The sequence below is a fragment of the Eretmochelys imbricata genome, chromosome 11, assembly GCF_965152235.1.
Source record: "Eretmochelys imbricata isolate rEreImb1 chromosome 11, rEreImb1.hap1, whole genome shotgun sequence".
Classification (NCBI taxonomy): Eukaryota; Metazoa; Chordata; order Testudines; family Cheloniidae; genus Eretmochelys; species Eretmochelys imbricata.
Genome location: NC_135582.1, coordinates 8,148,452 through 8,161,353, shown reverse-complemented (window position 1 = coordinate 8,161,353; position 12,902 = coordinate 8,148,452). Strand labels below are relative to the sequence as shown.

The 12,902-nt window shown below is 42.6% G+C and overlaps 1 protein-coding gene across 3 annotated transcripts in view; it reads right to left on the bottom strand.

Moving 5' to 3' along the window:
- The window catches only part of PTPN4 (protein tyrosine phosphatase non-receptor type 4), a 231,415-nt gene that overhangs the window by 168,159 nt on the left and 50,354 nt on the right, over positions 1–12,902 (bottom strand). For all 3 annotated transcript variants that reach the window (XM_077829543.1, XM_077829541.1, XM_077829542.1), the window contains exon 2: positions 7,729–7,883. In XM_077829543.1, coding sequence (XP_077685669.1) covers positions 7,729–7,866 — 138 coding nt within the window. In that variant the 5' untranslated portion in view covers positions 7,867–7,883. The remainder of the gene's footprint in view (positions 1–7,728; positions 7,884–12,902) is intronic.

The following is a 12,902-nucleotide window of genomic DNA, read 5'->3' as shown; positions in this document are numbered from 1 at the left end:
AGAAGGAATACACAGTTAAGACATCCACCCAACCTAAATTTTCCCATGTAGAATCATCATGCAATCCACCATACAATTATGATTAAGGCATTTAGTGTTTATGATCTCAGACCAGATTAAACTGATTTTAAACTTATTTTATATTTTTTTCCCTTGCAGCATCACTACATGGCAAAGTTAAGGATGTTTTGATGCCTTACTTCTGAATTTCTTATCTTAACACGTTTGGATTTCTTTTAAGTGTAAACTTAACTCTGTATTTGCAGGATTTATAATAATGATTAGTTTGGGGATGACTACAATATCCCTGTAACTTTTTTCACCCTGAATTCCTGATGCCTAGCCTCAACCGTATTTCCATTTTAACATTTCCCCCCCCCCCCAGGAATTCTCTTCGTTAGTCAAAAATTATTCAAAATGTCCTAAGCAAACCCTGAACAGGCAACCAAAGAGAATGCTACCATGAGATATTATTAAATGATTTGGAGATATGTAGCATCAATTTTTCCATTGGAACTTTTAAAGACAGATTCACTAGTACACCAAAGCAGTGCACAGCAATCACGGCAAAATGGTGAACCCGGCCCTCAATTTGCAATTGACTTATTGGTTTAGAGGACTGCATTACTGAGACCAGCGATACATGAAGGTGGTCAGGGAAACCTCAGGTCCCATATTATTGAGAACAGCAATATGGAAAGAGGGTCAGGGAGAGTTAAGTCTCAAAAAAGTGATTTAAAGGATCTGCCTGCACTCCTGTGTCACCTGCCCTGGCACTACTGCCCCAGCACTGTAGCCTCAGTGCACTGCAGAGGTAAGGCAGCAATGCCATGGGAAGACTTTGGAAACAGTGATGCGCAAACTAGCATGCAGCCATGGAATCTTTAAAGAGTAGCAACAGCCAGGCCAAGTAACCTACCAATGAGAACTCTTCATATCACTGAGACATTACAACCAATAAAATTACTGCATGTAAATTAGCTGTAGAGAGACAGTAGTGACTGGTTGAGTTTCCTCTGCTGTAACAACGGCATGCCTCATTTAAGACCTACCAGAGCTATTGATATGAGCCTGTCTGTAGCCTATACAATCAAAACAATTAGATGCAACAATCACTAAAAATGTAATTACAACCCGATTTCTTCAAATACAGACAATACAGAATATTTTAATTAATTTTAAACCACATAGAAAGTTTGAAGTCTTTGTATTATTCTGTTGCTAAGATCAGATGGGACAAAGAAAAGACAGAACAGATAAGATTCTAAATTTTTTAAATGATCCAATTTAATTGTAATGTTTTAAGTAACTAACAGATTTACTTGTAAATTCCCAGAAAATTAAATCTGCCCTCAGAAAGTAAGTGCTGTAAATTTGGGGACAATATGCTCTGAGGTAAAATCCCTGCTATAAGTACCAAGTGGTGTCAGCCTTAACTATGGTGTCACAACCAGCGACTTCATAATAGACACTACGCATATCCAATGAAAACCTGCAAGTAGCATTTCCACATAATGCCAGCAGCAGATTTAAACAGCCTATGCTAGCATTCACAATAAGGGTTTGTTTCACATATCCTGCACCTTGGAGAGACCATTGCTACATACCAGCATTCTATAAGCAGACTTCAGTAGCTAGAAAGGATGCAATTCAGCACTCAATGAAAATTACAAGTAGGTTTGTGCCACACTAACTTTTGCTTGCATTCCTAATGATTCTCACTTATCTTATGTGAAATTTTATTTATTACATATATAACTCAGACTGACTATCCTATCTTCAGACATGTTTGCTTACAACTGAGCATGTTATCAATTGTATTATTCATTATGTTAATGTAGTGAAGCTTTCATGTTATAAGTTTTTGAAAATCCTTTGAATACTGTATGGCTAAAAAAATTAATCTGAAAAGTCACTGATCATAGAAGGTAATAAACAACAAAACCACATCAAAATGTTTTGAATTGATTAGGCTTGGAGCCAGTTAAGTGGTTCATGGAATTCAGTATCACACAGTAATGTGAACAATAATGAGGCTGAAGACCTAACATAATCTACAGGAAATATGGTGTACAGAGTAGCACAATATGAAAATCAATCTGTACTACCTGAAAGTTTCCTTTCTTCAATTAATAAGGTCCACGGTGCTATTACAATGGGTACTTCACTTCAGCCTGCTTAGAAGCAGAACCAGACTGGTCAGTTACTGGAAGGCAGGGCATATCCCGCCTTCTGAAGTTCCCTCCATTAGAGATAATTTCGACAGTGAGAATAATTAAAATCCAATTTTCTAAATTATAAGCTGTGTAATACACTTTGAGAAAAAAAGTATAACAATTTCTTCTACTGCAGAGCATAGTAAATTCCATGTAACATCAACAAATCCAAATCTATGGATGTCAATACTCATCTCTATTCTGGATGACCCATTTGTCTCCAAGGTGAACCAGATCTGCAAATCTTATTACTTAAAAAAAAGAAATTGTAGGATGGCACAGAAATTTTCTTCCTCATGCTAAAAGTCTACAGATCTGTTGTGATGGGATTTTCACAGCAGCATGCCTTCAGAGTGGAAAGCAAGATGAACCTTAATTGTGGGCGCTCAAAACAAGGTACAGCGTTTGTACCCATCATCTTCGCCTGGGCACTAAGGCATGGAGAAGAAACGCTTGCATCGGCACAGTCTGTGCTGTATCCATTTCTTACAACCATGACCCTTGGGGAAGCGGAGAATGAAGAAGTCACTGAACTCTGCAGTGAGAGACGGAGTTGCTGGTGTGGACTATAGGGATGTAAGCATGATTATCCATCTGTCACACTGTCCTGGCTTCACTTCCCCCACGGAGATGGAGGAAGGGGCAGAGCTGTTTGCGCCAGGGCCAGTTTTTTCCTCAATCCTGCCTTTTTACCTTCCAGGGAGCAAGACCGCTGCAACCACTTGTCCAGCACAACTGGTCTCTCCAATCCTGCTGGGCTACTTTCAAGCCCAAGGGAGGACAACAACTGAGGTGATCCCGCCCAGACTTGGCAGTAAGAGATCTTGCACTTTGCCCACAAAGCCAGCTGAGTTCCCCAATCTCACATCAGGTAAGGGGCTGAAGTAGGACACAGAGACCCTTCCTTTTGCCTCTAGTTTTTCTCAGACTAGCATTCTTCTGAAAGCCTGCAGGAGCTCTAGCCCCTACAAACACTTCAGATGGGGAAGCGCACAATCTGCTCACATATAAAATGGAGACCTGGGAATGAGACAAAATTATTGAACCAAACTGTTAGTCTAAACAGTTGGAATTTTCCTCAGAAAGTTCTGCAGCAGGAAGTATTGTTTGAGCCTGTATGTCACTGTGGAGGCAGGAAAAAAAAAAAGGAACTTTAGGGGTATTCCCCTGCTGCCAGTGATTGACAGGTGTAGTTCTGCCAAGCTGGGAACAGGATAAAGTATCCATGGATCTTACTACAAAGAAGAAATAAGTATTTCACATTATGAAGGAAATTACTAAAATCACATTTGGGAATATAAAGTGAATTACCAGATTTCAGATGATGGAAGTTACAGAGCACACTAGTCTGATATTCTCTATTATAACCAATTCATATACATTTTCTTCAGCAAAGGGTGGGTGAAATAATACTGCATGAATTTATAAGCTCTCCTCTGCCAAAGAATCTAGATAAGCTTTACAGTACTTTCTGCTCTTTCCCTAAAAATAGGAAAAAACCTCAGTGACTGCCAGACGCACCTAGCTATCTAACTTTGAAGAACAGGAACAAGGAAACCTAAACAAACACAAGGAGGTTCCAGAATCTGCAGTCAGAAAATTTGGCTAGAAGTTTCTCACATCGTACTCCAACAACGGGCCAGGCTTGGGCTTGGACACAACTGGTGAGAGTGTATTCTATAGGAAAAAATGTCCTACCCTTGGTGATTTGGAGCATCCAGTGGAAACGTTCCACACAGTTCAGGTGTCATGTTGAGGGCTTAAGAGGAAAAGTGGACTCAAATAACTGAGATTATGGCATAATGTGATAATAGTGTCAATGCTGAAGTGAGCAGAGACTGTCCAGAATCCCAGTTTTCACTCTGCTGGTATGTCCTTCGTCCAGAAAACTCTGTATGATGGAAACATCATTGGTTTCCGGGGTGGGAAGAAGTTCTGTTTGTCCTTCGCTCAAGAAGGAAAAGCTTCAACCAGAAATTTTTGGGCCAATCCAGTCGTTGGGGGCAAGGTATTATCTGACACCCCGACCCACAGCCAGCCATCGATGATCTTCTCTCAGGGGTGGCCTGCACCTTCCTTCCTGCTATAAATTATAGGGGAACTTCCTTGGGTTCCCTCATGACAGCAGGCAGTTGTGGGATGTGAAGAGGCCAGGAGCGGTGCAAAAATCCCATTCAATTAAAAAAAAAATGAATATGCCCCTCATGGATTATAGGAAATCCCAAACCTCACCATTTTAAAAAAACAATTGCCCAAAGCGAAGGCCGGGACAGAATAACACTATACAACAATGTGCAGGTTAAGTGCATTACCCTTTCACTGTAAGTGATTTAGGTTCAAACCAGGAATGTCTAAAATGACAAGTTTGATGGTCTCTTCTTAACCACTGGCTAGCACTGATCTTACTCACAAAGCTGAACAATTCTGCATGACTGAGGGCTTCCCTACAGGTCACTGTGAAGTGCACAAGACGGGTGTGATTTGTAAAGTGCACTAACATGCTGCACTCTAACGTCCCTGTGTAGACCCTGCTGGAGAACTCTAAAAGGTATATTATTCAGGTTTACGTAATCCTGATTGAAATCGGACTTCATCAATGCAAATTAGGTGTAGTGTGCACCAGCAGGTCTATATGGGGCAATCAGAGTGATGCACGTTAGTGCACTTTACAAATCACACCCCTTTATTGTGTTTTGTTGGCATCGTGTAGACAAGCCCTGACATTTTGTGGTTACTGGATGACCCAAATTGAAGGGACAAAGAGAGCCAGAAATCAGGATTTTGGTTTACTGGCAAAGTTGCATAAAGAAACTTGCCAGCACTATGCATGGACTCTGACCCTAATAGTAATTACTAAAGATATGATTTGGTCATGGAGGTCACCGATTCCATCACTTTAACATATCTTTGTGACTTCTTCGGCTCCGGCTGTCAGCCCCACCATGACCATACCCTGATTGTCCTTTTTTCCCCATAACTGTTCCATGAATTTTACTTAATTTTACCATGACAAAATTGGAACCATAGTGATTACTAATAATTATTTCCAATTATTCAAAGAGGGAAATAACATCGTGTTATGTGAAAAATCAGTTTGTCCTGGGGAGCATATTTCCTCTGTCTTCTAATCTTGGCAGCTCTCATTTGTTTTTACATTACACTGAAGTTTTACAACCCTTTTTGCTATGGTTAACAGCAGAGGCGATCGTGATTTATTTTTCTTTCAAAAGTTTATAATTAGATTCATCTTGTTCAGAAATGCCGTCCCAATCATGTTAAACTGCAATACAAACATATTTATTTTAATCTTTTAAAAATCTCTATGCATAAAAGAGCCTGCGAAAGGACTGGAGATGGATTTATTGCTACTTGGTTTCTGAAAGAAGAGATAAAAATTCAGTTTTTATTCTGTACTTTAAATGAAATAAACACACTCAGTTACATGATTCTCTCTCTTATATCCCAAATAACTTCCCAACTGCTAAGTTGAACAGCTGTTCATATTTTTAAAATTAAAATTTCTCTGCTTACAACTTCCTAAAAATGTCACTCCAACAGAAAAAATATTCGAACACATCTGTGATTCACCAGAGTGAAGCTCCTTCTCAACTCCACTTCACCTTTATCCCCAACTTGAAGTCCTGCTCCCAATCAGCCATCATACTGCTCGTTTACCTAACCCCCTGAAATCTTCAGTCTTTTCTAGTCTTGATTAATCATAATAATCATGCCGCCTGCAAATATTGCCACCATATTGTTCACTTTTCTTTTTCAGATCACTGAAATATAAATTGAACATCTGTCCTTATAAGAATGAGACATCGCACTGTTAACCTTTTGCCATGTTGAGAATATTTTTTTCTCTTTTAGCAAGTTTCTAACCCATGACAGTACTTTAGCTTTCATTCCACAACAACTTCCTTGTTCTTGAATAGCCTTTTGTAAGGGTCTTTGCCAAATGTTTTTTGAATGTCCAAATACCATAAATAAATATATGTATGCATACAAGAACGCATGCTTTTATTTTATCTATTCTATAAGTAATTGCAGCTTGGTAGGTCATTAGATTTTCTCAATCCAACCCAGTTTTTAACAGAGAACTGCCTTCCAAATATTTACACACTGACTCCAGTAGTATATTTGTAATTATTTTGCAGGTATCATTCATCAACTAATTGGCAATTGGTTTTCTGGTTCTTCTCTCCTACTCTTCTTTAAGGTATGTACTATGTATGTCTTTTTAAGAAAAGACAACAATACTGGGAACTAAACAGAATATAATTGAGAAAAGCAGAGGAGAAAGAGATATGGTGATATTCAGAAACATCCATAAATTCAATAGTAAATACGATTACATGAACTTATCTAAACATATTAAAATACAGTCAAGAGAGTAGATAGCATTACAAATTTACATTACGTGTTTAAAATGCAAACACTTGACAAACAATTAGAGCAAGGGTGGGCAAACTTTTTGGCCTGAGGACCACATCAGAGTACGAAACTATACAGAGGGCCGGGTAGGGAAGGCTGTGCCTCCCCAAACCAACAGCCTGGCCCCTGCCCCCTATCCACCCCCTCCCACTTCCCGCCCCCCTCAAAACCCCCAACCCATCCAACCCCCCTCCCCCGCTCCTTGTCCCCAACTGCCCCCTCCCAGGACCCCCGCCTCTAACCATCCTCCAGGACCCCACCCCCTATCAACTCCCCCCGCTCTCCGTCCCCTGACTGCCCGCCACCGAACCTCTGCCCTATCCAACCATCCCCTGCTCCTCGACCACCCAACCTGAATCTCCACCCCATCCAACCGCCCCCTGTCCCCTGACTGTCCCCCAGAAACCCCTGCCCCTTATCCCACCCCCCCCGACTCCCTTACCATGCCGCTCAGAGCGGCATGTCTGACTGCCGCACTGCCCAGCCGGAGCCAGACACGCTGCCCTACATGAGCAAGCAGCTGCCACCCAGAGTGCTGCCTGCGGGGCAGGAGGAACAGCAGGGGAGGGGCCAGGGGCTAGCTTCCCGGGCCAGGAGCTCAGGGGCTGGATAGGACAGTCCCACGGGCCAGATGTGGCCTGAGGGCCTTAGTTTGCCCACCTCTGAATTAGAGCCTTTTCCTGCTTCCATTCAACTCAATGTCAAAACTACCATTGACTTCATCATGCAGTATAAGGGCCCTAAAGAGAAACTGGATCAAGTAGCAGAAGATTGTGCTCTTAACACTCAATTCTCAGACACAAGTGTTTGTACCATCATCATCTGTAGATGATGCCAAAACTGATGAGGTACACAAGATGGCTAATTATACACATGTGCAAGCATGTTTGTTCAAATACAGTATCTAGCTTTATTAAGGTTTTGTGTTTTTTTTGATTTAACACTTTTCATGTCTTGTTTGGAGGTCTAACTTATGACACAGTTTAGTGAAGAAAAGCAAGTACTTGGTATATACAAATTAAGGCAGGCACACAGTGAAATTGTTACTAAATTAAATAATACATATAACTCTACTTACATTAACTCTGAAAGCTTGTACAGTGTTATCCAGGAGAAGAATATTGCAGACCACCTCTGTATGTTGTCTGTCTCGTGCCAGCTCAGACGCTCGTACATTGTAGGTTCTGCCAGCAGGCAATCGGAAACGTGCGGTCATTACTATCCACACAAGGTCTTTAGAAAAAACAAAAAAGAAAGAAGAAATCCTGTAACAAATATAACTTTAAGAAAGCAAAACGCATGACTTAGCAGAAAGCCAACTTCATAAGGAAGACATTCTGTCGAAAAACAGACTTATCAAACACATTTCTTATTTCTTTATAAAATGAACATTAGTAATAAAACCCTGGTATCCAAAAACGAAGTATAATATTGCTGCAGTCTTTTTTCAAATCTGAAATGGAAGTTAAGTACCTGTGCAGCAACTGGAGTTCTCTGAGATGTTTTATCCATATGAGTATTCCAGTCTAGGTGCAAATGTGCCCCAAGTGCCAAGATTACAGATTTTTTGCTCACATTGTTTATCTGGTCTATACATGGTCACCCTTGTGCCTGTTATCGAAGGTATAAAGAGCGGAGCAGGATCAATCACCACTCAAGTTCCTTCTCTATCATGGTTTCCATAATATTACAGACGGACTCTGAAGCAGAGGGAAAAGTGGGCAAGTCATGGAATACACATTTGAATGACATCTCAAAGAACTCCAGTTACTTTACAGCAGTGATCCCCAAACTTTTGAGGGTTACGCCCCCCTGCTTCCTCAACCAGAGCCAGGGCCAGGAGCAGCGCCGCGATTCCGGTAGGGGGAAGGAGGAGACGCAGGCAGGCGTAAGGGGGCCAAGGCTGGGGCCACAGCTGGGCGTGGGTCTGGGGCCGGAGCCACAGCGAGGGGCTGAGGCCCCGTGGGCAGATGCAGCTCCACTCCAGTCCCCAGCCTCGTCCTCGGGCTGGGATTGGAGCCAGGGCCAGGGGCCGAGTCTTGGGGCAGGGCCGGGATCGGAGCCACAGCTGGGACCCCGGCCAAGTGCAGAGCTGCACTGAGGCTAGGAACGGGGTCAGGCGCGGGGCTGGGAGCTGGGGCCATGCACCAGGGCCACAGCTGGGGGCGGGGCTGGGTGGTGCGCCCTTTCCTCTGTGCCTTCCTAGGGGGGCGCACCCCACACTTTGGGGACCTCTGCTCTACAGGTAAGTAACCTTCCCTTCTTTCTTCAAGTGTTTGTCCATAAGTATATTTCAGTCTAGGTGACTTCCAAGCAGCGATCTAAATATCTACCACAGACTGAAAGACTGCCCTACCAAAAGAGGCATCAGCTGCAGAAGTTGCTACCAACTTAATGTCTGGAGAAGGTATTATGGAACCCCATGTGGAAGCTTTAAATATATCATTAATATCATTAATGCGGACATTCCTGAGGAAAACTACCAAGATCACCCAGGTCCTGGTTGAATTAACCCTATTATTAGTTGGTAAAACTACCTTTGTCACTCATAACATAGCTTAATGTAGCCCAGCACCCTCTTTGATAACCTTTGGGTGGAAATAGGAGTACTCCTCATCTTCTAAATGAGGAAGGAAATGAAGAGCCTCGGAGAAGACCAAAAGAGCTTCAGTCTTTGAAGATAAAAGTTTAGGACACTTTGAATATCCAGGTTATGTAATCTAGCTTCATCATGATTAGAATATGGTTTAGGAAAAAAAATTGACAAATGAATACCCTAATGCAACTCAGACCAACCCTAGGTACAAACTTTGGGTGAGGTCTGAGGGATACCTTGTCGATGTAGAAGACTGTGTAATAGAAAGTTCGCTGTGAGAGCCCTTCTCTCTCCCACCCTTCCAGCTGATGTGGTCACAATGAAGAAGGGTCTTGATAGACAAGTGAAAGAAAGAACATGAAACCCATGCTTTAAATGGGGCCTCTATAAGAGCTGTCAAAACCAATCTCCCTCTTCCTCCTGGGTGAAAGGAAATACCTGAATAGAAACCTTTCCCTCTTTAAAGTGGAAGCCCCTCTTCTATTACTTAAGAGATGAGAAGCCTCTCATAAAAAGGAGTCCCTGAAAAGGGACAGAGAAGCTGTTGGTATAAGTTGATGTGTGGGGAGGAGGAAACAGGTGTAGTATGGAACTGAACTGCATAATCAGATGTTACAATCTCTAAGACCCATTTGTCCATTATGTTGTTCCATGACCCCTGAAATAGGGCAACGTGGTTTCCAAATGGGAGGGAAGAAAAAAGAAGGCAGATCCAGAAGAAAGGTTGGTTTGCAGCTCTTGACCAGCATCTCAAAAGGAACGTTTACTAGTTGTGGCTGGCTGTGAAGAAAAAGCAGGAGCAGTAGACCACCTCTTCTGAAACCCTGGCTGCTTCTTGAGGGGTTCAGTAGGCCTCTAACAGTAGAAACCAGGTAGCATAGTCTATTGTCTAGGGAAAGGCTGAGGTTTACACTACTTTCTCTTTGTTGCAGGACCGTATGTGCCGAGGGACCAAAGAGCTGCACGCAATCCTTAAGATTAGTTTTCCAACTGAAATGATTTTGTCCTTCAAATGGAAAAACCACCACTGTGGCTTGGACCTCTCTTGGGATTCCAAGCAATTGAAGCCACAATGATGCATCACTACAGATGTTGGCACTGAGCACAATGGTTATTTTAAACTGCTGTCTTGCAAAAGAATATTTTTTTCAGCCAGAAAGCCTAATGTTTCATTTTCCTTTCTCATGGGACTACCTTGGAATGCTTAGTCCATTCATTTGCAGCCACCTCCACGACAGAGCCAGGCCCCAGCTGGGAGTATTACATCCATTTGGATGGCACATAATATTCCCTGTCCTTTGTCTTAGAATTTGGGCCAGACTGTTTTCACAGGCTCGAAAGGACCTCGTTAATGGGAAGAACAACTCACCCTGACAGAGTCTCATGTAAAATGACTAAAAGTTTGTGAGGAGCCTTCTGAAATTCCTCCAGAGGAATTTAGAGTGTATCAGCTACCCTTTTCATGAGGTCCTGAAAGCTCCTATAATCAGTGGGGCATGACGGTGTTGAAGGGATTACTGTCTCATCCAAACAAAAGGAGATGACTAGTGGTGCCAGCATGTCCTCCTCTGTGGGATGTTCTTCCTCCTCTGAAAGAAGTTTGATGAGTTTGCACTGGAGGATCCTGAGGCTGGGTGAACTGTTGCCTGAGTCAGTCTCTCAGTTTGATGATGTATGAAGGTAGTGTGCCCAAGTATGCTTATTGAGCACAGTACCTTCATACATAAAGGTATACTTCCTGACAGTAAAGGGGACTCAGGTTCATTAGAGACCTGCAGCTCCTTCAGTACCATATTGCTAACCAGTACCAATGCTAATGAAGCTTGCTCAGTTCCAAATGCTTCCCCAGAACCAAAGGGCCACAGGGTATCTCTGGAAGCAAAGAGGAGATTTTGAGCTCTTCCCCCTACCAACCTCCCCTAAGATTTCATGGGGATGTGTGCTCCTCATCTCTTTGGAGAGGTGTTTCTCACTACCTTCTTGTAACTCCCACTGAGACTTCCTACAGGTCTCCTTCAAGGAACTGTCCCTGGAACTAATGGATAGAGAACTCTTCAATCCTGAAGTCTGCTGTACAGGGGGGTGAGGGATGTCCAGATGGGCCTGGGTCCAAGGCTGCCCATATGGAGCAGACTAACAAATACACCTGTAGCCTGACTTCCCTGGATTCTTTTTGTTCTTCCGCAGAACAACTTGCGCACTGCATTTAACAGAGATGTATGACTTCCCTAAACAAAAAAGGCAATGAGTGTGATCACTTTTGAAGGGAAAGGCTCCTTCACAAGACTCTCAAAATATAAATCCAGGGGATTTGGGGCATTACAAAAAACAGACACCTCCTTTACTAGAAAACAAAGTGGAGAAGAGAGTTATAACTCCCTCAAACTATGCAATATAACTATAATTTAAATGCCAACAGACAATTTTACACTACCTATACTACGAAATAGACTAAAAAAAAGTATCTACAAAATGTTCTACAAAATGCTATAAGGTAAGCTAAAGGAGTGAGGCTCAGAAGTGCTTCATCTCAGGCCAAGGAACTGGAGTAGCATTTAGTCCAGCATCACCCTCTACGCCATAAGTAGTTAGTGTGCATGCGTGGCCCAGATGGACACAGCTAGGAAAATATCTGCAATCTCTAGCACAGGCACACCTACAGTGGAATAAATATATGGTTAAGCGCTTGAAGAAATTTAGGATCTGTATTCAAAACTCTCTGTAATCTCTCTCTAACGTGCATGATCAAAGTCCTCCTTATATTTAATGCAAATAATATGCTTACCAAAAGGTTAGATGAAATAAATATAGGGCCAGATCGAAAGCCCCACTGAAGTCAGACTTTTTTATGAGTTACACCGAGTGTCATTGGATAACTGCAATACCAAATCTTTCAGATAACTAGCTGTGACGTTGATGGTGGTTACAGAAGAACTTTTCAACTTCCACAGTATGCTTTAAGACTATGTTAGGTGTTATTACTTTCTCAAGGAGGTTTAAACCATTTGCTGAACAACAACATATCAGAAATTTAGGATAATATTGGCACAACTTGGCCCAGTCCCCACCTCAGGATAGACAGCAGTGGTTTGAGCATTGGCCTGCTAAACCCAGCATTGTGAGTTCAATCCTTGAGGGGCCCACTTACGGATCTGGGGCAAAAACTGGGGATTGGTCCTGCTTTGAGCAGGGGGTTGGACTAGATGACCTCCTGAGGTTCTTTCCAACCCTGATATTCTATGATTCTATGACCCAACTGCTGGATCCTATGTGCTCCTGAACCAACTGGGACTGAGCAGAGCTAGGTCACTGTTGCTAGTTCAGGATCTTTGAGGCACACTCCTGGATGCAGATGTCATCTCTGCAACCCTTCCTTGGAACATGGGGCTCTTCATTCCAGATCCCTTATACCCTGGAACCAGCAACTGAGCCCCAGAGTCCCCAGTTGTTTATAAACACTCCTTCAGTTTCGCACTAGGTGCTCTGAGCTTCTTAATTAACCAAGTCAGGAACAATGTGACAGACAAGCAAAGAATACAAGGAATTTCTTAGCCATGAGAACTTTACCGAAGAGCCCTAGAAAGTTACAGATCTTTGGAAGACTACAGAAGTCCTCAACAACCTCTTGGATGTGTGAGACACCCCTGTACCCCATG